The 27,842-nt window shown below is 51.4% G+C and overlaps 1 protein-coding gene across 1 annotated transcript; it reads right to left on the bottom strand.

The window, feature by feature from the left end:
- Positions 1-10,808: 10,808 nt before the first annotated feature.
- Positions 10,809-25,377, bottom strand: TNFRSF13C (TNF receptor superfamily member 13C). The gene is made up of 3 exons (XM_054037251.1): positions 25,254-25,377; positions 24,466-24,648; positions 10,809-11,134 (listed from the first exon to the last, which is right to left on the bottom strand). The coding sequence occupies exons 1-3, from the start codon at positions 25,375-25,377 to the stop codon at positions 10,809-10,811; spliced, it is 633 nt and encodes a 210-aa protein (XP_053893226.1).
- Between the last annotated feature and the right edge of the window lie 2,465 nt (positions 25,378-27,842).

The raw sequence follows: 27,842 nt of genomic DNA, 5'->3' as shown, positions 1-27,842 counted from the left end.
AATGTAATGCATGGAAAATGGAGTGAGGATTTTTGTTTCATTCTAACACCAGAGATGATGACGCTTCCCCACTGAAGGTTCAGCTTCCTCGGAACACGGGGAAGGCAAGGCCAGGTGGTGGGTAGGTATTTTGTAGTTGTGCCCTCTGCAGGAGTGAGGAGGCTGTTAATATCCACCACCGACTGCTTAGGTCAATGGTTCTCAACCAGGGATACGCAGAGGTCTTCTGGGGGTACATCAACTCATCCAGATAGTTGCCTACTTTTACAACAGGCTACATAAAAAGCACTAGTGAAGTCAGTACAAACTAAAATTTCATACAGACAATGGCTTGTTTATAGGGCTCTGTATACTATACACTGAAATGTAAGTACGATATTTATATTCCAATAGATTTATTTTATAATTAGATGGTAAAAATGAGAAAGGGAGCAATTTGTCAGTACTAGTGTGGCTGTGACACTTTTGTATTTTTATGTCTGATTTTGTAAGCAAGTAGCTTTTAAGTGAAGTGAAACTTTGGGGTACACAAGACAAATCAGGCTCCTGAAAGGGGTACAGTAGTCTGGAAAGGTTGAGAGCCACTGACTTAGGTCCCTAAGATACAGTGTTATTCATTAACATTTTCAGAAACGCTGTATCCTTGCTGATTCCTGCTACAAGGGAAGGCCAAGTTCAGTTCTGTGACTAAAGGGTGTAGGATAAGCCTGGAACAGGAGTAATTGGTGCTCAGAGCCACCCCCTTGCACATTCTGCCCCATTCCAATGCAAAGGCCCTGGAGCATCGCCAGCAACACGACCCCCTGGAGCTTTTCCCACTCACATGTGCCTGGTGAGATGACCCCACTGGAATCTGTCTGGGAGATGATTTCTCAGATGTGCTATTAATTGTCTTGACGTGTTTTTATAGTGAAGGGTTGTTTCAGACCCAGCTCCTTAGGATCTGCCACTGGGGTTTCCACCGTCTTCCCCCCCAGCTCTGACAGACCCTCCCATGCAAAACAGGGGAAGCCCCCTTATACACCCAGCAGGGAATGTCCTTTCGGTAGGGGGAGGAAGCACACAGCCTACCCAAGATGGGGAAGTGAAAAACTGCTGTGGAAAATAAGAGAGGGTGGTGAGAAGAAGCAACTGTCAACACCCCTCAGCTCCACCCTGCTCCCTCACGGAGGAGAATGAGGCACTGGTGACCTTTCAGAACTGCTAATCAAATGCTGCAGATGAAATGTGACTGCCCTGGGGCTCAGCCCCTTTCCACGGCACCCCCTTCCCCCTCCCCCATCATGGGAGATTGTAACTCAGCATTATGACTATGACATGGCTTGTGGGAGCGAGAAATGGGCAGGGTTGGGTGACTGGAGGGGACGTTGGTTCAGGAGGTGGAAGGGATGCTACATTTTTAAGGATTGCGTGTGAATTTTTAGCACCTGAGAGAGTGAGGGTCCAGGCATGGGTGAAGTGGTACAGTATTACAGTACAGACTTGGACCCCCAGTGCCCTCGGCACTGTACACACCCATAGTAAGAGATAGTCCCTGCCCCTGAGAGCTTACAGTGCAATAGACACAACAAACACAGGGTGGGCAAACGGGAGTATTATCATCCCTATTTCAGGATGGGGAATTGAGGCAGAGGGAGAAAGTGACTCACCCGAGGGGTCTGCAGCAGAGACAAGAGCTGAACCCCACTGTCCTGAGGCCTAGTGCAGCACCTTTGCTACAAGACAAAGGCCTTTCCTCATGCCTGTAACTTGGATTTCTATAGTGTGATGGGGCAAGGCCAGGTGGCTACAGTAAAGCAGTGAGGAACAGGTATGTTAGCCCCAGGCTAAACAAATCCCTGGTACCATGGTAACCAAATGGCAGTTGCTCCAGGTTAATTAAGACACCTGGGGCCAATTAAGATCTTTCTAGAAGGCAGTGGAGATAGCTACATTGATTGGGACACCTGAAGCCAATCAAGGGCTGGCTGGAACTAGTTAAAAGCCTCCCAGTTAGTCAGTGAGGCATGTGTGTGAGGAGCTGGGAGCAAGAGGCACAAGGAGCTGAGAGGGTGTGGGTGTGCTGCTGGAAGACTGAGGAGTACAAGCATTATCAGACACCAGGAGGAAGGTCCTGTGGTGAGGATAAAGAAGGTGTTTGGAGGAGGCCATGGGGAAGTAGCCCAAGGAGTTGTAGCTATCATGCAGCTATCATGTTACAGGAGGCACTATAGACAGCTGGAATCCACAGGGCCCTGGGCTGGAACCCGGAGTAGAGGGCGGGCCCGGGTTCCCCCCAAAGCGCCCAACTCCTGATCAGACACAGGAGGAGTTGACCCAGACTGTGGGTTCCATCAGAGGGGAAGATCACTGAGGTGAGCAAATCCGCCAATAAGCGCAGGACCCACTAAGGTAGAGGAGGAACTTTGCCACAATAGCTAATTTCCTCATGAAGGCACTTAAAGCTCTTTGCAGTCTGGACGTATAGAAATCACTCACCCACGGTACCGCTGAAATGCAGCCACCTCGGGGTGGAACACGGCAACTATCTAACAACACATTAGCACTGCTATGCAGCAGTTGAGGATAGGAAGCAGGGGATGCTACATTCAATTGAAACTGCAGGGGGAATTTTAAGTAGGTGAGATATAATTACCCCAGCTGGAATTTAGCCAGGACACAGAGGCCTTGGCTAAACTTGCAGATGTACAGTGCTGTGAGTTAAACCTGACTTCGTGCAGCTGAGTAGGGAAAGCGCTGTAGTCTGTCCACACTGACAGCTGCCCAGCGCACTGTCGTGGCCACATTTGCGGCAATTGCAGCGCTATTGGGAGTGGTGCATTATGGGCAGCTATCCCACAGAGCACCTCTTCCCATTCTGGCACCGTGGGTTGTGGGAAGGGGGCGTGGGTGCGGGGCATTCTGGGTCCTGTCCCAACACCCCGTGATGCATCGCTTTGCATCCCAGAAATCACTTTGTTTCCGTCCACCTTTGGTACCATCTTTCAACGATTTCTGTGCAGCGCGATCTGTTGTCTGCGGGAAATGGAGTCCGAACTGCTGAGGTGCATGCTGACTTATCTTGCCAGCACGTCACGTCTGGCTGTCGAACTATTCTTTAAGATCCAAAGTGACAGTGAGAGTGAGGAGTCCGACGATGCTATCGAGCTGTGTAACGCATACAACATGAAATTGCTTGTGGCATTCACGGACATGCTCAGCACCGTGGAACACCGCTTCTGGGCTCGGGAAACAAGCACCGAGTGGTGGGATCACATCGTCATGGAAGTCTGGGATGACGAGCAGTGGCTGCAGAACTTTCGGATGAGAAAAGCCACTTTCATGGGACTGTGTGAGGAGCTCGCCCCCACCCTGTGGCGCAAGGACACGAGATTGAGAGCTGCCCTGCCAGTGGAGAAGTGGCTGACTATTGCAATCTGGAAGCTGGCAACTCCAGACAGCTACCGGTCGGTCGCAAACCAGTTTGGAGTGGGAAAGTCGACTGTTGGAATCGTGTTGATGCAAGTTTGCAAGGCCATTAATCGCATCCTACTCAGAAGAACCGTGACTCTGGGTAACGTGCAGGACATAGTGGATGGCTTTGCACAAATGGGGTTCCCTAACTGTGGAGGGGCGATAGATGGGACGCACATTCCTATTCTGGCACCACCCCACCTAGGATCCGAGTACCTTAATTGGAAGGGGTATTTCTCTATGGTTCTCCAGGCGCTTGTGGATCACCGTGGGCGTTTCATTGACATTAACACAGGCTGGCCCGGAAAGGTGCATGACGCATGCATCTTTTGGAACACTTGGCTGTTCAGGAAGATGCAGGCCGGGACTTTTTTCCCAGAGCGGAAGATCATAGTAGGGGAAGTCGAAATGCCCATGGTGATCCTTGGAGATCCTGCTTACCCGTTAATGCCGTGGCTCATGAAACCCTACACAGGGAGCCTTGACAGCAGCAAGGAACGGTTCAACTACAGGCTGAGCCGGTGCCGAATGACTGTGGAGTGTGCCTTTGCCCATTTAAAGGGCCGCTGGTGATCTCTGTATGGGAAGCTGGAGTTGGCCGAACACAGCACCCCCGCAGTTATATCTGCGTGCTGTGCCCTCCATAATATTTGTAAAGGGAAGGGTGAAAGCTTCACTCAGGCATGGATCTCCGAGGTTGAACATCTGGAGGCTGAATTTGCACAGCCAGAGAGCAGGGCTATTACAGGGGCCCAGCGCAGGGCTGCAAGGATTAGGGATGCCTTGAGGGAGCAATTTGAGGCTGAAACCTGCAGTGATATCTGGTGCCCTGCACGCAGGGCCGGCTCCAGGCACCAGCCTGGCAAGCAGGTGCTTGGGGCAGCCACTCCGGAGAGGGGCGGCACATCCAGGTATTCGGCGGCAATTTGGCGGACGGTCCCTCACTCCCGCTGGGAGCAAAGGACCTCCCGCCGAATTGCAGCCACAGATCGCGATCGCAGCTTTTTTAGATACCAGGAGGAAGGTCCTGTGGTGAGACTAAGGAAGGTGTTTGGAGGAGGCCATGGGGAAGTAGCCCAGGGAGTTGTAGCTATCATGCAGCTGTTACGGGAGGCACTATAGACAGCTGTAGTCCACAGGGCCCTGGGCTGGAACTCGGAGTAGAGGGCAGGCCCGGGTTCCCCCCAAACCTCCCAATTGACATGGACTGTGGGTTCTTCCAGAGGGGAAGGTCTCTGGGCTGTTCCCCAACCCACATGGTGAATCTCTGAGGCAAGAAAATCCACCAATAAGCGCAGGACCCACCAAGATAGAGGAGGAACTTTGTCACACTGGTGTCAGGAGGGGATCTTGGGGTGCACAGCGCGACGGAAGAAGGAGGGTGATTTAAAAAAAAAAAGGGAGAGGGTTTATTTTTTTTCACCACAGTGGATGATGTAGTGCAGGCACTGATACATGCTATGGCGGCCCAGCAGGAGGCTACCCGTGTCCAGGCAGCTGCCCAACAGGAGGCAGTGCGGCTGCAGCAAGAGACTAATCGCCTGCTGATGGACCAGACTGCTCAAGACCGAGCTATGTTGCGGGAACTGGTAAACCATGTGTGACAACATCAGGAAGGAGGTGACTGAAATAGATGGGGTCCCCGTGGAAGGAAAAACCCAGGGACCAGGACCCTACTTCATAATGAAGAAGGATCTCTTATACCGGGTTGCACCAGTATAGGGGCAGAAGGTACAGCAGATCCTAGTACTTCAAAAACACTAGAATGCTGTATTAAGTCTTGCTCATAGTCATCTTTTTGGGGGGCATTTGGGGGTAGAGAAGACCCTGGCACGAGTCCTATGACCGTTCTTCTGGCCCGGAGTACACGAAGAAGTGCGGAGGTACTGTGCCTCCTGCCCGGAGTGTCAGCTGCACAGTCCCCATCCCCATTTGAGGGCACCTTTAGTACCCCTTCCCATCATAGAGGTCCCCTTTGAGCGAATAGCCATGGACCTAGAGGAACCCCTGGAGAAGACGGCTTGGGGCCACCAATATATACTTGTTGTTTTGGACTATGCTACTCGCTACCCAGAAGCCGTCCCTCTGCGGAACACGGCCTCTAAAACTATAGCCAAAGAGCTGGTAGGGATCTCTGCCTGAATGGGGCTACCGAAGGAGATATTAACTGACCAAGGAACCCCATTTATGTCAAAGCTAATGAAGGACCTCTGTATGCTGCTCCATATACATACCCTGAGAACTTCGGTCTACCATCCGCAGACTCATGGGTTGGTAGAAAGGTTTAACCAAACCCTCAAGGCTATGATAAGGAAGGTGGTAAGTCGGGACGGGAAGGATTGGGACACCCTACTACCCTACCTTATGTTCGCTATCCAGGAGGTACCACAGGCCTCAACTGGGTTTTCCCCCTTCGAGTTATTATACGGGCGTCACCCCCGTGGCATACTAGATATTGCCAAAGAGATCTGGGAAGAGGAACCCAATGAGGGGAGAAATATAATAGAGCATGTAATGCAGATGCGAGACCGGATAGCCCGGGTTACCCCTATTGTACGGGAACATTTGGAGAAGGCACAGGAGGCCCAGCAAACCCATTACAATCACCAGGCAAAAGTGCGACAGTTCCAACCAGGGGATTGGGTTATGGTGTTGGTACCCACGGCAGAAAGCAAGCTTCTGGCCCAATGGCAGGGGCCCTATGAGGTGGCTGAACCCATGGGGGAAGTAACCTACAAGGTGCGGCAGCCAGGATGCAGAAAACAAGAACAGATTTATCACATTAACCTTCTGAAACCCTGGCATGCACAAGAGGCATGCACAACAGTCCAAAAAGACTGGAAACAAGCCTTCCAAACAGGTGAGAGTGTTTCCCAATTTAACACCAGACCAGAAGAATGAGGTGTCTGAGATGATCTTCCGGAACCAAGATGTGTTCTCGACAAAACCGGGTCGAACAACCGAGACATATCACCACATTGTCATGGACCCTGGGGCCAGAGTAACAATTTGAGGCCCTACTGGGTGCCAGTGGCAAAAAGGGAGGAAATAAAAGCAAAAGTAAAAAAAATGCTGGAGTTGGGGATCATCGAAGAATCCCACAGTGGTCCAGCCCAATCGTGTTGGTGCCCAAACCTGATGGCACCACAAGATTTTGCAACGACTTCCGGCAACTAAACTAAGTATCCCAGTTCGACGCGTACCCCATACCTCGCATAGATGAGCTAGTGGACCGTCTGGGTAATGCCCGGTACTTGACTACCCTAGACTTGACAAAGGGGTACTGGCAGATTCCCCTTGCAGAAGATGCAAAGGAAAAGACTGCGTTCTCTACACCAGAGGGTCTTTTTCAATATACTTTCCTCCCTTTTGGACTACATGGGGCCCCAGCTACCTTCCAGCGCCTCATGGACAAGCTATTATGCCCACATAACAGTTATGCTGCTGCCTACTTGGACGATGTGGTCATTCATATTCCAGACTGGGAAACCCACCTGGAGAAGGTGGAGGCAGACCTCGATACCTTCAGGCGAGCTGGCCTTACAGCAAACCCTGCCAAGTGCACTGTAGGGTTTACAGAGGCCAAATATCTTGGCTACGTTGTGGGAAAAGGTCTGGTAAAACCCCAAGTGAACAAGTTAGAGGGCATCCAACATTGGCCCCGACCAAGTCGCAAGAAATAAGTCCGGGTGTTCCTAGGTGTGATGGGGTATTACCGACGATTTATCCCCCACTTTGCCACAAGGGCAAGCCCCCTGACAGGCCTAGTGAAAGCCTGTGGACTTGATCTGGTGAGATGGTCTGACGCAGCAGAGGAAGCATTCACAGACCTACGGACTGCCCTCTGCAGTAACCCCGTACTGATAGCCCCTGATTTCACCAAGGAGTTTATCCTGCAGACGGATGCATCGGAAGTAGGGTTGGAGGCCGTTCTATCACAGATGGTCGGGGAGGAGGAACACCCATTCTATACCTCAGTCGGAAACTCCTTCCAAGGGAACAAAAATATGCAGTGGTGGAGAGAGAATGCCTCGCTGTAAAATGGGCCATGGAAACATTGCGCTACTACCTGCTCGGGCGCAGATTTGTCCTCATTACCGACCATGCCCCTCTTCAATGGATGCAGCAGAACAAGGAGAAGAACACAAGGGTGACCAGATGGTTCTTACCCCTCCAACCTTTCCAGTTCCGTGTGCAACACAGAGCAGGGAGCCGTCATGGCAACGCCGATGGCTTGTCACGTGTGCACTGTCTGGCATCCCAAGCTGCCCAACCCCTTGGCGTTGAACAGGGGGAGGGATATGTGACAGACCCAAACCAGTGGGGTACAGGAGTCTGGTAGAGGGCAAATATATTGTTTACTGGATGAGTAGTTTTCTGTTCCCTGAGTGACCAGAGCAAGGGCTACACTAGAGTAATCAGGAACCTGCTAGAACCAGTTAAGGCAGGCAGGCTAATTAGGATACCTGGAGTCAATTAAGAAGAAGCTGCTAGAATCAATTAAGGCAGGCTAATCAGGGCACCTGGGCTTTAAAAAGGAGCTCACTTCAATTTGTGGTGCGAGTGTGAGGAGCTGGGAGCAAGAGGCGAAAGGAGCTGAGAGTGAGAGGGTGTGCTGCTGGAGGCCTGAGGAGCACAAGCGTTATTAGACACCAGGAGGAAGGTCCTGTGGTGAGACTAAGGAAGGTGTTTGGAGGAGGCCATGGGGAAGTAGCCCAGGGAGTTGTAGCTATCATGCAGCTGTTACGGGAGGCACTATAGACAGCTGCAGTCCACAGGGCCCTGGGCTGGAACTCGGAGTAGAGGGCAGGCCCGGGTTCCCCCCAAACCTCCCAATTGACCTGGACTGTGGGTTCTTCCAGAGGGGAAGGTCTCTGGGCTGTTCCCCAACCCACATGGTGAATCTCTGAGGCAAGAAAATCCACCAATAAGCGCAGGACCCACCAAGATAGAGGAGGAACTTTGTCACACCACATAAGTTGTTATTTGGAATAGCTATGCTGGTCAATTTCCCCATGTAGACAAATCCTTACAGAAACATCAGTTATAAGCTAAATATTCCCCCTCACCCTCCCATCATGCTAAAAATATCTATTATAATTCCTGTTGTCATGATACATGTAGTATTTCCTACATGTACTAAACATGAACTAAAGCACTGGTGGCCAATGGGACGTACAAATACATCCCAAGTGCCCGCCACAGTGAGAGCCCCAATTCTCTGACAATGGTCCTGGCTGATTCCAGGGCCAGTTGGTCACTGCAGAGATTTCCTTCCCTCATTCTTTGCTTGGGAAGATGCATTTCAGCTCCACCTCCTGGCTTCCCAGACCCTGCAAGGAGAGCCACAGAGCCTTGGCAGGGGGTTTGCCACAGTGTGAAGTAGTCACAGGAAGGAGGTGTCTGTGTGTGTGTATGTTATGGGCCCTCTGATGCTTGGAGGACTTGACTGTAAGTTGAATGGAAGCTGGATGGGGCCCGGCCTATCTTACTTTGCACAGAGCCCCACAGAACATAGCATTGTACCAGCACTAAGGACCCAACCCCGCTCCCATTGATGCCAATGGCAAAACCCCCATTGATTTCAGTTGTGCAGGATCAGGGCCTACAGAAACCTCACCCTCCATTTAAACTTTCACTCTGTTCTTCCTTTTTACCCTTCCCACTCTTCCTAGGACTCCCTCTCTGCCCCCACACAACACACCCCATCCCCTTAAAATGTGGACGCTAGTTCGCCAGTGCCTAGCGGTGCAGCAATCATGCAATTGGTATGTTGGCTCTGAACAATCACTTTTCCTCACGTGCCATCTCTCTTCTAGCTTCTCTAGCTACAGAGCTCACGGACCAGGGACAATACAATTGACTCAAGTAACCACCACTGGTTAGGGGAGTAACTGGGACTTCCTGACTTCAACCACCATGTGAAAGGGGAAATATAAATGTAAGCAGAGTCAGGATGACCTCTACCCTGACATCTGGGGTAAATTATGGCAAGTGTGGAAAAGAACTTCAGGGGCTGATCTTGTTTGCATAGGCGACACCCACCTGCCTGGCATGAGACAACAGCAACTGAAAGTGGTTACTTTGGCTGGTGTGGGATCCCCAGTTTCTCTGTTATTGGGGCAGGAAGAATAAAGTTTTGTTACCCTGATTCTGTGAATCAAGGCCAGTGGAACTGTTGTATGACAGACGGACTCACCATTAACTAAGTAGCACTCACTTGACAAGGGGTATGGGTTACAAAACCTAGTGAATTGAGAGAGGCTGGGGGCAGGTATTTGTACTTGGTGGTGTGGGCACCTTTTGTGAGCCTGAAACACCAATTGCACCTCTTCCTCTCTCCACTGTTGAATGTCAGAGCTAACTTTGATTCCATTAGGAGTCTAGTTACAGGCTGCTGAGCATATTTACTTTGGGCCAATAGTGCACCAGCACTGGGGCTCCCCTACTACTAGCTAAAATCACAAAAGAGCTAAAGTTACTAAGAGCTGAGATCACTCAGTGCTGTGTTAACTAGTGGGGGAGCCTGAAGCTATATTGCTAAGCGGTTGGCGGAGCAGTTTGCAGGGATGGCTGGAGGAGCAGCTAGCAGAGCGGAGCCTTGCGGGGACGGTTGGAGCGACCCAAGGAACGGCGAGCGGAGCAGAGCAGTTCGTGGGACGGCAGGAGCGGCTCACGGGACGGCTGGTGGAGTGGAGCGGCTTGTGGAGAAGGCTGCGGTGGAACCCCATGGAGAGGCGGCCGGTCGGCCTTGGATCACGTAAGGTGCCCCTTAACACCCTGCATGCCCCCCTTTGAACTCTGGGGCTGCACTGACCAGGGACAGAGACTTTGGGGGGTGTTGGACTTTTGGGACTTTGGGTGATTTTTGGGTTGCTGGTTTCAAGAACCAACGGGAAAGGACATGGCCCAATTTGCTGGGGTGGGTCTTCGCTCATGATTTGGTCTATGAACTCTAGTTGTGGTGTTTTCCCAATTCAATGCTATGTCGCTTGCCTCAGGTTATTAAACATTTTCTGCTACACTGAGACAGTGCTTGCGAGAGGGGAAGTATTGTCTCTTCGAGGCACCCAGGGGCGGGTGTAAGATTTTCCCAGGTCACTGGGTGGGGGCTCGAGCTGGTTTTGTGTTACGTTGTTGGGAGGGGACCCCTATGTACTGAACCCGGCCCTTGCTGCTATCAACTCGGCCTGGCAGAAGGGTTACATAAAAGGCATAGGAGGCTGACCTCATTTAAGGCAAAAGTCTCGTTCTGATTCAAGTCATTTCCATGCAACAGCTTATCCACCCAAATGAAGGGATTTTTGTCACTTTCAGGGGGCAACCAGCTAGAGCCAGCCCTATTTTGCCTGCTGTCATGGTCTCTCCTCAGTGGTGCAGTTATTCTGAATGGTCTTTGTGGTCACCAAGACAGTGGCCCCCAGCTCTGTTGCTGGTAGGGGAAAGCCATGGTCACGTTCTTCGTTGCCGGCGGAGAGAACAGAGAGCTTAATGACATCACTTCCTGCCCCACCTTGGAAGACTGGCTTCCTCTTTGAGAAATCTCCTCTTCCTGTTGGCCCAGCATGCTTCAGGGCGCCATTCACGTGTGGGCATGTGGCCAGTACGAGATCATCTTCTTCTGGCAGTTTTGGTCCCTTACAGGCCTGGCTTTCACAGGAAATGACACTGTCCAGGCTTTCTACAAGGGGAAAAAACCTGATTAATAATGCACAAGCCACGGTGGGCTGTATAGTTCAGGGCTGAGCTACCCTCCATGACAACCTCCTGCAGGAGCACATGCAAGATGGAGGTGGGGTGCTACAGTGAAGGGGGGGGGTAAAGGGCCAGTGAATGTCACCAGTGGGCACTCCCTCTATTGTCAGTGGGCAGCTCCAACAACCATTCAGCTGTCAGATCCCCTCCCCACCTCAGGACAAGGCCCTCAACCTTCATCCCAGCTGCCAAACTATTCTTGTGCTTCCAGTGACAAGTGGGAAAGGTGTGACAAGGAGGAGTTCTGCCTTTCTTCCCCATCCCACCTTCCAGAGACCATGTCTGCATTAGCCAGGTTACACTGACAGTTTCCCTCCCAACCTGCAGAAGAACACCTCGCATCCATGCTCAAAAGAGAGTCAGATGATTGCTAAGGAGGCAGAACTTGAGGTAACTTACCCCCAGATGTTGTGGGGGTAAGACCTGGGCTAGCCTGAATTGTACGCATGCATCACACTGGCACAGCTGGCGCTCTGTGAGCAGTGGAACAATCGACTGCAATGCTGCCTTCTCTAGTGTAGAGAAAGCCCTGGCCCTAGTTACTAGCTCTGCTTCTTCTGCTGGCTGCAAACCTCTGGGGCATCACTGCAGGGTGTGGGGAGCGCATCGGAGGGACACCATGGGGCACTATGCGGGGACAGAGATTGCATTCTCTGGGTTGCTGGGTGAGGCTCTGCAGAGCAGGGAGGGTGTCTTTTGGGGGTGGGAGGAGAATGGAGTAAAGTGGGTGGAGGACATTTCTGGGGAAGGGTAGTTGGCTGAGATTGCAAGGCCTTACACTCAACAGCATTTCTTGGTTTGTTTATCTGTAACACAATAACTTTTGAACACCACCTCTGATCCAGGCCAGCATTTCGGGGAATGTTCCTGGCCTCAATGGCCAGACCTCTGTTGATTCTGGGGATGATCAGAACATCTACAGAGGGACAATGGGGAACACTTGGAGCGTCTATCACCTGGGGGTAGCACCCACTACCATCTTGCAGCATGACAATACCCCTGCTCACCCTCCCATCAGCATATAACATCTTGACACCCTGAATACAGAAGAGAAATAATTGCTCTCCCTGCGGGGTGAACAGGCAGCCAGCAGGGGCAGCCAGAGGGAGAGGAGAGAGAAGGAGGCTTTCTTCATCCCTTCCTTCCTCCTTCCTAAAGTCCTGCCTCCTCAAAACCTACTCCAGCTGAGGGAGAGAGGGCTGTCCAACCCTCCCTTCCAATGGGCGGGGGAGGGAAGACAGGTGCTTTTTGGAGGGAGAGGAGAGGGAAGACACACAGAGCCCCTGGCATGGGACCTTGCTGTGAGGGGAGGGGAAAGTAGGGGGGAACAGAACCCCTGGCATGGAAGAGAGAATGGGGGACTTTTGGAGGGAGGGAAAAGGGGTCATGGGGGCACACAGAACCCCTGGTGATGGGGGGAGACTGGAGGATGCTAGCAGGGGGGAGATTAAGGGCAGTTGCAGGGAGTTCCTGAAATAGAGAGGGATGGGAAGGTGGCCCACTGGGAGCTTGTGGAAGGAATGGAGGGATGGTGGGTGAAATGAGCTTGGCCTATGCGAGCTATGTGTGATCCCCTCCTATTATGGGGGTTTTGGATGAAGGAGACATGGCTAGTGGGGTGTAAAAGGGGACCATCAGTCAACACACTAAGGGAGCCGTCATCTGTCAAACCGCCTCACCTAAACCAGTTTAAGCTAGCCTAAGTGTGGACACTCACACTAACATGGTGGTGGGACAATCAATTGCTTTACCACTGACTGATCTCTCCAGTGCAGACAAGCCCTCATGGGTATGTCTACACTGTAATTAAAAACTCACGGCTGGCCCATGCCAGCTGACTGGGGCTCAGAGACTATTCAGTTGTGGTTTAGACATTCGAGCTCAGGCAGAGGCCTGGGCTCTAGGACCCAATGAGGTGGGAGAGTCCCAGAGCTCCTGCTAAGCTACAATTAAACAGCCTCTTAGCCTGAGCCTGAGTCAGTTGGCATGGGCCAGCCATGGGTTTTTAATTGCAGTGTAGACATACCGTAAGAGAGCTGCCAATGCCTCCCATGCAGATGCCACCACCCCTTCAGTGTCCACTTCTCTAGCTGGCAAGCCCCTCTCATGCACAATCCCCTCCCATCTACAGGTGATGGAGAGGCAGCTGCCTCTGTAGTTAAGGTCTCAGCGCAGGAGTGCAAGTAGGGTGTATGCAGTACTGGCAAGAAATTTTTAGCAGGTATGGGGTACCGGAAAGACTTGGAGCTAGCCCCTTTCCCTCTGCAGGGGGGTGGCTGCGCTCTGCTCCTTAAAGGAGCAGAACATGGTTAGGGAGGGCATTAATTCTTTATATGGCTTTAACAGCACAATACATATGCTAACAAACTTAAACAAAGGCTTTGTTTAAGTTTGTTAGCATATTTATTGGGCTGTTATATTGGTCAGGAGTCCTCAAGAGGGGAGGTGTGTGTGTGAGTGGGGGGGTGGACAGAAGGTATTTAAACAATGTTTTTGATTCTGTTTCTCCCCCTTGGTCTGAATTATCCATGACATTCATACTGCATCACATCAAGTCCAAATCATTAGAGGACTGCCTCTGCTTGCACTGACCAGAGGATGTTTGGATTCTGATGTCAGCCCAGTTCTGCAGCCTGATGGGAATCAGGTGTTGTCCCCAGTGCACATAGAATTTTTCTTCTTTGCAGCCAAACTAGTCTAACATACATTTTGTTAACTGGAACTGGAGCAGCAAACAAAGAAAACACATGCCTCATTTTCTAGCTTTGTAGATGAGAGAACTATAAGTGAAGATTATAATGTCGGACACTGATGGCCTTAAACCAGCTGCCTCAGGAATCTGCCAAGAACTTTGCTGAAAATATGTTCCTCATCTTCGCAACGGAGCTAAGACTTTTCACACATCTGCCGACCTTTATTCAAATGAAGCTCCTTCTGATTTGACAGCTCAGGCATTGTCAGTTTCATCCAGAACAATTTACAAATTTGGAACCTAATCCTGAAAACCCTTAATCATTTGCTCAATCCCACTATTTGCATGAGTATGGACCACTTTTGTGGTAAGAGTTTCAGGAGTCTGTTCTGTTCTCATAAAGGAAGTTGAATCCCCCATTGAAATGCAATCTATGGGTACAATACCATAAAGCAGTTTAGGATACAGTTCTACTTAAAATTTGTCTTTTAATAAGTCATACATATGCTGAAATAGCTCCTCACCCAACTCCCATATTCCATATAAACCCAAACTGAATACTACGTATGTGGGGGAAAGTGAGTAGTTAAGCATGTTGATGTTTGTATATACAAAGGGGGATATCAGAGGGGACGGGGAGAGCTTGGGGGCCCCGGGCTGTGGACAGGGCAGAGAGGAGTCACATGGAGGGTCATGTGGGGAGGTCACATGCCCCCCCCCATGTCCCTCCCATGAGTGCAGTACCAGCAAGAAATTATTTCTATTTGCACCACAGCAGCCAGGGTTCCTGTAACAGGGTGGCTCACCCCTTTGGCTGGGAAGCCTGGGGCTAGCCAATCCTGATTACTTCAGAGACACAACTGGGTTGAATCAGATGATTCTACCCACGAGCAGCAGGAAGAAAGCCATGGACGAGACTGAGGAAATTCAAGCAAGGTTGCTGTAAGGAAGACCCGAACACTGGGGGAGTTGGCCCAGCTAGGAGGGCTGGGAGTAGCCTGCTAAGGCAGGAAGAAGATCCTGACACAAGGCTGAGCTATAGTCATAGAAAGCCTGGGTATAGTGACTGAACTGGGACCCAGCTCTGGGAAAAAGGGCTGGGTCCTCCCTAACTAAAAGGAGAGAGATAATGAATAGGGGCTGGGACCTAGAGGGCTAAACTCCTACTGGAAGAGACTCTGAACTGGGGCCCAGCTCCAGGAAGGAGGGAGAGAGACACACACTGAGCTTGGGGGTTGGAAGGCCCGACTGTGTAAGGACCAGGAGGGGAATATTTTAAGTTACCTTTGAACTAGGTGTGTGGTGTTTAAGAGGTCGCTGAAGCAGGGGGAACAGCGGCAGGGTGCTGCAGAGTGGCCTCTGCCCATGAGGGAGTGCAGCTGACCCTGTTTCAGTTCCATTACAAGCCCAATCTTCACCCCATGTTAGTTTAGGAAAATAAAAAGATTTTCAGCAGCACTTTTTCTGATTGCTGTTAGGATGGTGGGGGTGTCCCCCCAACTCCCTCACATTTCAAGTCATTTCATGAAATGATACTGAAGTTATAATAGGGTTACCATATTTCAACAATCAAAAAAGAGGACGGGAGGAGCCCCGCCCTAGCCCCGCCCTGTCCTAGCCCCGCCCCTGCCCCTTCCACTCCCTCCCACTTCCTGCCCCCTCAGAACTCCCAACCCTCCCCCCCACTCCTTGTCCCCTGACTGCCCCCCAGGACTCCACCCCCTCCCTAAGCCTCCCTGCCTCTTGTCCCCTGACTGCCCCCTCCTGAGACCTTCCCCACATCCTAACTGGCCCCCTAGGACCCTACCCCCTACCTGTCCCCTGACTGCCCCAACCCTTATCCACTCCCCCACCCCCTGACAGCCCTCCCAGAACTCCTGACCCATCTAAACCCCTCTGCTCCCTGTCCCCTGACTGCCCCCTCCTGGGACCCCTGCTCCTAACTGCCCTCCAGAACCCCACCCCCTACCTAAGCCTCCCTGTTCCTTATCCCCTAACTGCCCCTTCCTAAGACCCCTCTCCCTAACTGCCCCCCAGGACCCTACCCCCTACCCGTACCCTGACTGCCCAAAACCTTCTCCACACACCTCACAGAAAGCCCCCCCCGAACTCCCGACCCCCCCCTCCGCTCCTTGTCCCCTGACTGCCCCCTCCTGGGACCCCTGCTCCTAACTGCCCTCCAGAACCCCACCCCCTACCTAAGCCTCCCTGTTCCTTGTCCCCTAACTGCCCCCTCCTGAGACCCCCCCCACCTGTACCCTGACTGCCCAAAACCTTACACCCCTAACCCCCAGACAGCCCCCCCCGAACTCCCTGACCCATTCAACCCTCCCCCCTGCTCCCTGTCTCTTGACGACCCCCCCCCCGAACCTCCCTGCCGCTTCTCTGGCCCCCGGCCCCCTTACTGTGCTGCAGAGCAGCGCGCTCGACAGCGGGGGAGGGGAGCAGGGTCGGAGCTCCAGACGGCCTGAGGCCGAGGCGAACGGCCGGCGATCTGTGAATGCAGGGAGGGAGGGGGAGGGAGAGAGAGGAGGGAAGTGGTGTCAAGTTTCAGGAGAGAGGAGGGGGAAGTGAAGGAAGGGCTCTGGCTCTGGCTGCCGGAGCCCCGGCTGCCCTGTAAGCCGCGCGCACGCTCTGTATGGGGGGGAAGGAGGGGATGTCCGGACATTGACAAATTCCCCCCGGACGCTATTTTTAACTCAAAAAAGCCGGACATGTCTGGGGGAATCCGGACGAATGGTAACCCTAGTTATACTTAATTTTAAAATGACCCTTTTCAGCCTCTCACGTCTCTGGCCCCCTCGTTTACACACTTAAACATATGTACCTGTTGCTATTTTAAGTCTTTTGAAGCTTTCTTTCTAGATTGCATACTGAAGCGTTGTGTTTGTGGCAGTCAGGCTTTGGGAACAGGGCTAAGGAAATTTCTGAAGTATGGAGAATGTTTAAACTAGCGCTTGGCAACCTTTGGCACACAGCCCGCCAGAGTAAGCACCCTGGCGGGCCGGGCCAGTTTGTTTACCTGGCGCGTCCGCAGATTCGGCTTCCCGCAGCCCCCATTGACCTGGGACGGTGAACCGCAGCCGGTCGGAGCCGCGATCGGCCGAACCTGTGGACGCGTCAGGTAAACAAACCCGCCGCGTGCCAAAGGTTGCCAATCCCTGGTTTAAACTATCAGACTACTCCACGCCTCATACTTGCTTATCTTGTCACTTCCAAACTCGTTCATGGATAGATTCTTTCACCTGTAGCATTCTTAGTATTTTAATGATTGTGACTTATTGCAGCAAACTTCACTCTAATTAATTAACTAAGCGTTCTGCCTGGGAGCTGAAAGGCCCCTGATGATCTCTCACCCTAGCTGCCACTGATACTGAGAGGAGCACAGTCATGCAGCCAGCGTCAGTATGCAGGGATGGCTTATCTGTGACATTCAGGGAGAATTTTCCCCTCTTTCCCCCCACCCATGCTGCACAGAAACTTAGAAGCAGAAGGGTGAAGAGAACAGGAAAACAGCACATCTTACCCCCTCCCCGGAAGCCTCTGACGTGCTCAGAGAGACATGAAATTATGCATGACAGTTTCTGAGAAAAGAGTGTGGGGTTGAGTCAGCACAGAGGCACAAGCTCCCAAGGGAAAAGAGATATGGCCACACCCAACCCAATAGTGGCCCTGCCTGACTTTTGATTAGGGAGCATGGCCCTTTTGTGGCTGGTAGGGAAGGGAGGGAAGCCCAACAGCTCTGTTATACTTGAGGTTAAGACCAGCTTTCTGCTTAAAGCTCGACTCTTCTAAGTGCTCTAAAATCTACATGGTTATGAGATTGCCTTGAAATCTGGCGTGACTTCTGGGGGCACAATGCTCTGTTAGTGATCCAAATTCACAGCCATTTGAGCAAGAGGTTCCCAAGAAGCAGCCCCAGAAAAACAGCTTTTCTTAAAGTTGAGAGATTCTGGCAACTTTTTTCTGATGGCTAGAGCTCCAACCAGGACTCCCATCATCCCACCAGGGTCTCCTGTGCTTGGGTTACCCCAACGGAGCACGTGGGGCACCCATTAGCCCTTTGAGAGAAGTCAAATTAAAATGTTTGAAAAAGATTTTGCTTTTCCCGTTAGACTTGTCCCAAGCTTCCCGTGTTTGTTCTTGATCGTAATAGATTACACTGAGCATGCGCAGACAGAGGAGTTGGGTTCTCAGGTTTGATAGCCTTCAAACTTTCCCTAGATAGTCAAAGGGATAAGCAGAAAATCTTTGAAGGTGACCCTCCCAGCCCATTAGTGAGACAAGGTGGGTGAGGAAATATTTTGATTGGACCAACTTCTGTTGATGAGGGAGATGAGCTTTCAAGCTAACAAAGAGCTCTTCAGACACTCCACCCAGCCCATGTCAGATTTGTCCTACCTTGGGCAGAAATCTGGGAAAGGTTGGGAGGCAAATTGCTAAAATCTGTCCGGGTTTTCTTTTATTTCGGGGGAATGTGAATGCTTGCTGGCAAGGGAGGGGCATGTTCGGGGGTGGAGAAGCGCGGTGAATGGGGTGAGAGGGTTTGGAGGCTGCATTGAGGGAAGGGGGATGAGTGATAGGGGAGGTAAAGGCTAGGGGGCGGGACACTGGGAAGAGGACATGGGGGTAAGCAGCATAGGGATTGGGGGAGCATAGGGGCAGGGGCTCCTGTCAGCCCCACATTCTTCCTTACTTTGTGTGTGCGCCATGATCTGAGAGGGGAGGGAGTTTCAGCCCCTCTCCCTACCCCCATGTGAACTGGGATCTGGTGCTCCCTGCCCCTCCTCCCCCGTGGTAGCTGAGCTGTGTGCCAGGATTGGGAGGGGTGGGGGCTGCCCATCTATGGCGATCTAACTCCCCATGTTGTGTGCCAGGTACTGGGGGGGGGCTCTGCTGGAGGGTCTGAGCCCCTCTTCCTACCTCCTCCCCCATGTGAATTAGGATGTGGGGAGCTTAGAACAGGCATACTCGGAGCATGTACCAAAACCACACTGCTTGATGCACATCAGAAAGTCCTGGCATGGGGGGAAGGGAACACCTACTGCCATGGAGCAGTTCACGTGTCTCCGAGTTATTGTTTCAGGCTGTATTCATTCCCATTGAGTATTCTCTTTTATCTGAGAACATCTCAGTAAGATGAATGGACTACTTGACAACTCTCTGAGCTTGCAACTTTGAAGTTTGAAACCTACCCTGGGCAGAAATCTGAGACTGAACTGTAAACATTTGGGGAAAAGCTGCCTCTCAAGTTTTGTTATGTTTTTGGAGAAATGTAATCTGAGTACAGCAGAATATTCAGGAGATGATGAAGCTATATTTGAAAAGCAAATAAATTATAAATGCAAATACTTCCTGGGAGGGGAGCGGTGGAAGAGTAGGTGGTGATAGGTGGCAGAGGGGTTTGAGTCTGCAGTGAGATATTATGGGGAGGAGGATAAATGGGAATGTGTGATGGGGGAGGGGAGAAGACAGGAGCAATCGGGAGTAGTGGAGGAAGTTGGGGAAAGGGGGCTTCCCTTCTGTATGTGTGCTGGGATCGGAGGGAGCCCTGCTCCGCTCCCTGCCTGCTGTGGGTCCTGGGATCTGGAGACCCTGATCCTGGTGGGGTGTCTGGGCCCCTCTACCTGTCCCTCCACACGAGCTGGGGTGGGAGGGATGAAGGGTAACAGATTTAAACATCTGAAATCCGGAACACAATTAGCTAAGATATACATCACCCCTATGTGGGGTGGGGGGGCGAGAGGAGGGGGGAGCAGGGTCTGGGAGGGAGTTAGGGTGCAGGAGGGGGTTCCAACCTGGAGCAGGAGGTTCGGGGTGCGGGCTCCAGCCAGGTGGTGCTTACCTCAGGCAGCTCCCAGTCAGCGGCGTAGCGGGGGTAAGGCAGGCTCCCTGTCTGCCCTGGCTCTGCACTGCTCCCCAAAGCAGCCGTCATGTCCAGCCCCTAGGCAGAGGCGCGGCCAAGCAGCTCTGCGCAGTGCAACACTGCCCATACCCGCAGGCATCACCCCCGCAGCTCCCATCGGACACAATTCCCGGCCAATGGGAACTGCAGAGCTGGTGCTTGGGGCAGGGGCAGTGTGTGGATCTTCCCTGATCGCCCCTGTGCTTAGGGGCCGCAGGGACATGCCAGTCATTTCCGGGAGCCGCGCAGAACCAGGGCAGGCAAGAAGCCTGCCTTAGCCCCGCTGCACCACTGACCGCACTTTTAATGGCCTGGTCAGCGGTGCTGATCGGAACCGCCAAGGTCCCTTTTCGACTGGGTGTTCTGGTCAAAAACCGGATGCCTGGCAATCCTAGATTTGGGGGTGGAGAAGGAGACGCACACCAGTCTTCTCTCCCACACTTAGTTACTGTAACAAACATATAGTAAAACTGTCAAGGTTTTGGGACATAGACCGTGGATGAGATTTCTCTCACCAGCGGTTAGCAACTACACATTGCAAAGGCTATCCCCATTCCACTGGAACAGAATGTGCGAGGGGGAAGAAGCACTGAGGAACTGCATAGCAACCAGGTGGCCTAGTGCAGGATTTTCCAAAATTGGGAATGTTTCAAAGGGTCGGTCTCATGGCAGCCCCTGTGGCTCCTATCCCACAGGGCTGGCTGGGCTCACCTCCCTGCTCCAGGCACTACAACCTAACGGGTCCCAGGGCCACTCAGGTTTGGCCCAGCTGTCATGATGACGGGAGCCTCAATAGGCCAAATTTGAGTGAGATGCACTGCAACCCCATGAGCCGGGTCAGAACTCCACTCACCAATTTGGTCCAGTCAGAGGGGCGGGGTCAAACCTGAGCAGTGCTGCAACCCTGGAGGTTGCAATGTTGGGAGTGGAGAGCCAAGTCCAGCCAGCCACAGCACAGGAGCTACCACCCACCAGGGGGCCAGGACCCAACCAAGACCACCCCAGGGCTTCCACCCCCAGACTATTTACTGGGCCGCAACAGGACATAAACATTTACAAATGAGTCCTGAGCCCCAAAAGGTTGAGAACCACTGGCCTAGTGGAAACACCACTGTATTTAGACTGTTCCTAGCTCTGCCGCTGGCCTGCTGGATGATCCTGGCAAATCAGTTTCCCATCTGTAGAATGGGGATAATGATGTAAAGTTCTCTGAGAGCTACTGATGAATTGCACAATATAAAAGCTAGGTCTTTTAATTATTACCTTGCCACAGTAGCATATCAACTGCAAACCTAGGTGAGAACTACACCTGTCTAAATGGCCACTAACTCCTACCAACAAACATTTCTCTTTCTGTTTAAAAATTTAGGAAATTAAAGGGGGAAAATACATTGCCCCAGAGTGCAGGTTGCCCAGTGATAGCTCATGCCCTTCCAGCATGCTGAGTTCAACAAAACTCAGACTTGAGAAAATCAGGAACTAGAGTTCAGGTAAACACCCATATCTTCGCCCTCTTTGAGTGGTGCCCCAATACAACCATAACACACACATTTGTGCTGTGTCTTTTTACTGTACTGGATAGGTGCTACCTGCACTTGCCCTATGTTCCAACACGGAGCTTACTCCCCTGACCTAATACTATACTTGAAAAATATAATAACCACTCCATACCCTTCTACAACCCCTTCACACCTGCACACAGGAAACCACCAAACCTATACTTTCCCCTACCAATCATTAAATCCACCAACAGCTCTCACATCCCACCTCACTACCCATGATACCCATGGCAAGAAGAGCCCGGTGTCCTGCTACTGACATGACTGATGTAATTCTGTGCTGAAATGATCCTGACAGGACCCTCAAAGTACACACGTGCACCTTTTCCTTTGATCGCACACTGGGGGGACTCAGACCCAGACCTCCTCATATCACAATCACAGCTCCTCCAAGCTGCTCCAACGTATTCCTCTACCATTGAATATGGCTCTGACTACCACAGTGAATGCAGCTGGAGCGCATGCAGACAGTGGCGGATTTAGAGTTAGTGGGGCCCTGTGCTCAGCTTCATTTTTGAGGCCCCTCCTTGGGACCCAGACAAGAAAAAGAATATTCTCTCTGATCTCCTGCCCCCCCACTCCCCGCCTCTGTTTTTCATCCTCCTCCTCCTATAAGTAATAGGAAGTAAATGAAAATAAAGTGAGGTACTTTGATTGTTTTTGTAGTCTAACTTATTTTTCCACAGACCACTTGAAAATCGCTGAGGGTCTCGGCGGACCCCTTAATAGTCTTTCTAAATATTGTTTGTCCCGTTAGCTAACTATTGTAAACCGCTTTGAATAAGAGCACTTTATAAAAAAAAAATATGTAAAAAAGCGTTGGGGTGCGGGGTCTGGCCAGGACTTATGGTGCAGGAGGGGGCTCAGGGCTGGGGGTGCAGGGTCTGGGAGGAAGTTAGGGTGCAGGAGTAGGTTGGGGGTTGAGGTGCAGGGTCTGGCTAGGAGTTAGGATGCGGGAGGGGGCTCATGGCTGGGACACGGGGTTGGGATGTGGAGTGCTTACCTGGGACAGCTCCCGTTTGGTGCGAGGGGTGCAGGTGGGGATGTGGGGGGGGGTGTGCAGAAGTCAGGGCTGCAAGTGTGTAAGGGGGATGCAGGAGTCAGGGAGGGCAGGTGGCTGGGGGGCGTTAGGGGGTGCAGGAGTCAGTGGTGGAGGTGCAGGCTCCGGGAGGGAGTTAGGGTGCAGGGTCTGGCCAGGAGTTAGGATGCAGGAGGGGGCTCAGGGTTGGGGCAGGAGGTTGGGGTGTGGAGAGCTTACCTGGGGCAGCTCCTATTTGGTGTGAGGGGTGCAGGTGGGAATGTGTATGGGGGGCTGCAGGAGCTCCTGTTTGGTGCTCAGGGTAAGGAGGAGATGTGGGGGGGGGTGCAGGAGTCAGGGAGAGCAGGGGGTTGGGGGGGTGAGAGGGGGTGCATGAGTCAGGGCTGGGGGTGTGGGCTGGGGTCATGGGGGTGCTCCCAGCCTCCTGCCCTGAGTGGCTCACAGCAGGGGGCTCAGGGAGTACGTGTAGGAGGATTGCAGGGGCCCCGCGCTTCCCTCCGCCCTGACCCAATTCCACCCCCTTCCCCAAGGCCCCGCCCCTGCCTCTTCTCCGCTTCCTCCCTGGAGCATGCTGTGGCCCCACTCCTCCCCCTCCCTCCCAGAGTGACCTGAGCACCAGCAAACAACTGTCTGGCGGCGGGGGAAGCGCAGGGAGGGGCGGGAACGCGGCACGCTCGGGGAAGGAGGCGGGGGAGGAGGGAGCTTGGCTGTCGGTGGGTGGGAGCCTGCAGCAGGAGCCCCAGGAGCCAGTAGGACCAAGCCTCTGGCCCCGCAGCTGCCTGGCCCTGGGGCCCCCTGTCCTTGGGAGGCCCGTGCCAGGGCACCCTGTGTTTTACTGTAAATCTGCCTCTGCATGCAGATAATTCCCAGTGGGTATTGCCAGCTCCCAGGGGGCAGAATTAAGGTGGTGTGGGTATTTACCTGAACTCTATATTTTGTGGTTTCCAGAAGTTTTGCTGAACTCTATGTTCTGGAATGGCATGAGCCAGGCCACCATCTGTGTTAATGAACTGTTTTGCCATTTAATTATTATTTTAGGGTTAAAAGCACAACTTTGCAAGCATGAACAATTGGGTGTATATTTCTAGCTTGGGGGAAAATCCACAGAATTGAATAGGAAATGGTAACTTCTCTATAGTTTTTATGAACCAACGTATAAAATCTAATAGAGCATTATAGCTCTGCAGCAAAATTCTATAAAGCAGGTTAAAAAAAAGCCTCTAGAAAGGATTTCATTCTCTGTTCAGTGATGCAGGGTTTAGAATAATTCCAATAGAGCCCTACTGCATTACTGAAGAACTTTTCCCCAAATGGCTGTGCTCTTTAGCCTGCAAGCAAATGCATTTTGTGCATTGTACTCATATGTACCAACCTCTGCGAGCATCTATCACCTGTGCGTACAGATGAATATGCTCAAAATAAGAGGGTGGTGGGGGGTGGAAGGGTGGGAAGTGTTTGTGTCCATAAAGCTTCAAGTGCACAAATGGAGCTGAGATGAGGCCACTTGGAAAATTTCACTCTTAATTTTTTTTTTCTTGAGAGCTTCTGCAGAAGCTAGTGGGGCCTCTGGAGAAGAGCTGGGACAGAATTTTGGCCTGTCTCATCTCACTTGGAACCCAGAGAGGCCTCCTTGCCTTACAAAGACTAAAGGAACTCAATCTATTTAGTTTACGGAAGAGAAGGTTAAGGAGTGATTTAATCACGGCCGAAAGTGCTTACAGAGGAAGAAGGTATCTGATGCTAGAGGGCTCTTTAATCTAGCAGGCAAAGGCATAACAAGAGCGAGTAGCTAGAAATTGAAGTCAGCAGAGTCCAAACTGGAAATGAGGCACAACATTTTAAGTGATGGGTAATTGGAACAGATTATCAAGGGATGTGGTAAATTCTCCATCACTTAGTCGGAATGTCTATCCAAAAGATGTGTTCAGGTTCAGCTCCATGGGGCGGGGCTTGATGAAGGAATCACTGGGTGAAATTCTCTGGCCTGTGTTATACTGGAGGTCAGACTAGCTGATCCAACGATCCTTTCTGCCCTTAAAATCTATGAAATAAAGACACCTACCCTTGGGCTTTTCATCAGGGATCCTCCTCTTCCTCTGCCGCCTCCTCCTCACTTTACAGGTCAGCAATCCACAGAGTGCAGCCAGGACCAGAACTAGCCCCACTAAAGCAGGGATCCCAAAGATCAAACCTGGGCCAGGCGCTGGTGCTTGGGTTGAGGTGGGAGCTACGCTGGTGTGGCATGCTGTGGAGGGAATTAAAGCAAGACAGGCAATGGTCAGCCCGAGGGGACCTACTGTGCAGACTTGAGGACAGCAATCCTGCCCATGGTACCTTGGATGGTCTCAGCTTTGGGCTCAGGGGCTGGGGAGTTAAAACACAATGGATAATCCCAATATTTTCATCAAATGTGGGGCAAACTCCCTCACCAATTGTAATTCCCAACATCTGCCCATTCTGCCCCCCTTACACAGGGAAGTAATAGTCCAAGTCCCCCACCTTCTCTCTCCTAAAGGATGGGGCCCATAGTACGGATGGGGCACCTTTCATATTGCCTGTCTTTTCCATCTCTGGGGTAGGTTGAGATCTCTCTCTCTCCCTAGCTGTTGGGGTCATATTCACCTTTCTGGCTCTCCCTCCTCCCCTTCCCTGGCTGTCGGTGACTGTCCCATTCCTCCGTTTTTCTTTTCCCCACACCTCTTGGGATGAAGTTCCCCTGCCTTCCTGAACCCGTCTCCACCTTCTCTCTCTCTCATTCCTGCAGTCCCTGGAATCTTTCCCTTCAAGAGGGGGCCGATTCCCAATGGGTGCCTGATCCCCATCCAGGGAACCCAGAGGCTCTTCTCTTACTTGTGTCCTCCTCGGAGTGTCCAGGCAGGTCTGTGCACCTCACACATCCCTTGATCAAGGGGTCGAAGCACAGGGGAAGGGAGCAGGTAGCGTCCTGGTGTCTGTCTAAGCTTCCCCGCGCCATGTCCGAGTCAGATTCAAAATTCCTTTATTGCCCGGAGACTTAGACGAATGCCGCCCAAGTGTGAATTCACAGAGCCCTGGGGCCTGTGTCAGAGGGAGATACAGTCTGTCAAGCTGTGTCTGTCCCTCGGGGGCTCCAGCTCTCTGCACTTCCCCCAGGGCGGCCCTATATCAGGGGGAGGAGGAGAGGAAATGTGCTGAAGGCATCAGCCAAGCCTGCCCACGCAACACCCTCCTCAGCCCATCTCCCTTCCCCAATCTGCCCATCTAACAGCTCCATAGCCCATAGGAGCCACCACACCAGCGCTGACTAGTTATCCTTCTAGTCCAATAACCTACCTCCTGCCACACCACAGCCAACCACTAGTTGATCATCCAGTCTCTCCTCCAGGGAGGAGCATTGCTTGTAGAAGGAATCCAAGCAAGTGAAAACCACAACTCAAACTCTTTCTCGGTCACTGCCCGCTAGTCCCATCCCTCTTGTCTTTTCACTTCCCTTTTCACTCACTACATCTCATCTCTCTCACCACCAATTTGGTTTTGGTTTGGAGGCCTCAGCTATGCCCTGCTTTGTGGCCTTCTCAGTTTCTGCTATTCACCCTTCTTTATCTCACTTTGAAAGGATTCAGTTTCCTACCCAGGGCTTGTTTTCGCCTCATTACGGTGCGAGAGAGCCCATTTGGGGATCGGAGCTGTGGTTCCTGGGTTTATGACTCCACTTCTCAGCACAAGTATCTGTAAAACTAGAACTCTCCACATGGGCCTGTGCTTAACAAACACCCCCCCCCCCCCCCATAGTTCTGAGCTGCAGATATGTCTGAACATGGTGGAATAATACTCAACATCACGTGTGCTGTATTTGCTCATGTTAAACAAATTATTTATTTTGCTTCCTTTTTGCAGCTAATCTGCCTATGCATTTCTACTGCACTTTTCTCCATGGAATCAGAGCACCTCCATGTCTATTATTTTGAACTTGCAGCTTCCCCTACTATTCCTGTCTTGGTCTTCTCTACACAGCTCTGCCAATGCACCTGAATCCTAACCTGCAGCACCCTCTGCTCTTCCAGTTCCTGACTTCTCTTGAGCAGCAATAGCCAATCATGCCAAACTGGATTTGTGATGTAAACAACTGCTGGCTAGAATGAGACGGAGACCCTCAAAACTCATGTCACTTGTGACCTAGGTCATAGAGGAACCCATGTCTGGTCCAAAGCCCAGTAAAATTAATGGAAAGACTCCTACTGACTTAAGTGTACTTTCATGCACTTAACACATTAACTCTTTTGTTGCATCAACAGCTCTTCCCTTCTTCTGCAACCAAAGCAACTGCAGGATGGACGGTTGTTTCACAGCAAGAGCTGTTATTCCAGTTATCATTTGGTGAATCCTAGACCCTGGAGATGAAAGAACCCAGTGATGTCCCATCTTCTCTCCTACCCGCAACCCTCCCATGCTTCTTCCCTACAGTATATTCTGCACTGTTTTGTCCAGTCCTGTTTTAAATTACCCCAAGGATGGGATTACTCCACTTTCTTTGGGGGACTCTTGTAGTTGAATAGATCTTAAATATTTCATGAAATCCACTCTAGCTTTCCCTTTGATCAGTTTCATCCACTTATTCCCTCACATCACTCTAAATAAAGCAACATAATTAATAGGAAAGAGAACATTTCTTCTCCAAATACACACTTTGGTTTGGTTCAATTGGAAAGGAACCAGATGAAACTCCTCGCAGGGACCCAGGATATCTGTCTGTGATTCTTGCCTGATTCCTCCTGTCCTACAGCAGATTGCTTGGTTGTGAAAATCTTCTCATCTTTCCCCTCCTGTCACTTCTCACCGCTTCACATGTATTCCTGCTGGACTGCAGGACCATCCTGCAAACAAGAAAGCTGAGCGCAAGTACCTTTCAAACAGCAGAAAGCATTGTGGGAATACTCTCTCCATGAGGCAGCACTCACAAAGGAACAGGTTGGATGAATGGAAAGAGAACTCTTACAAAATACATACGGGTGGTTTGAAAATAAATCATGCTGTACACATGCTTATGGTGTTGAGATGTTAAAAAAAAAACAGGCATTTTTCAACCCATCCCCAAGTATTGTCAATCTTGAGCATTCAAAAATCATGAATGACACCCCCCAAAATTGTGAGATCATATTAACAATAATATATAATGGGTTCTTTTTCTTTGCCTTCTGGCTTTTGAGTTTTCCAATTTCACTTGAATCATGTTTTCAAGCTTTTAGCCACAATCATGAGGGCTAGAAATGTACTTTTGTCTTTCAGTGAAAACTGGGATTAACTTGTAATCGCTTAACTTCAGGAACTGCAGCTTTAGCAAAAACACCAAACATCATGTGACTCGTGACAAAATTGCAAGAGTTGATCCTATTAGGTCGGTAAAAATCCTTTCCAAAGCCGAAGCCCCTGTCAAATCCAGCTCCTATGGAACGTGCTTTA

Source organism: Malaclemys terrapin, chromosome 1 (assembly GCF_027887155.1).
Source record: "Malaclemys terrapin pileata isolate rMalTer1 chromosome 1, rMalTer1.hap1, whole genome shotgun sequence".
In the NCBI taxonomy this organism is placed as follows: domain Eukaryota; kingdom Metazoa; phylum Chordata; order Testudines; family Emydidae; genus Malaclemys; species Malaclemys terrapin.
The sequence above is the reverse complement of the archived record's forward strand: the minus strand, read 5'-3'. Positions and strand labels throughout refer to the sequence as shown.

What these genes read in the sequence shown, in the direction of transcription:
- TNFRSF13C (XM_054037251.1), bottom strand. Translation starts at nt 25,377, where the DNA reads ATGGCGCGGGGAAGCTTAGACAGACACCAGGACGCTACCTGCTCCCTT. An exon ending in ACACTCCGAGGAGGACACAA is followed by an intron (nt 24,649 to 25,253) that starts GTAAGAGAAGAG and finishes TTCCCTCCACAG; the next exon opens with CATGCCACACCAGCGTAGCT. An exon ending in CCCTGATGAAAAGCCCAAGG is followed by an intron (nt 11,135 to 24,465) that starts GTAGGTGTCTTT and finishes TTCCCCTTGTAG; the next exon opens with AAAGCCTGGACAGTGTCATT.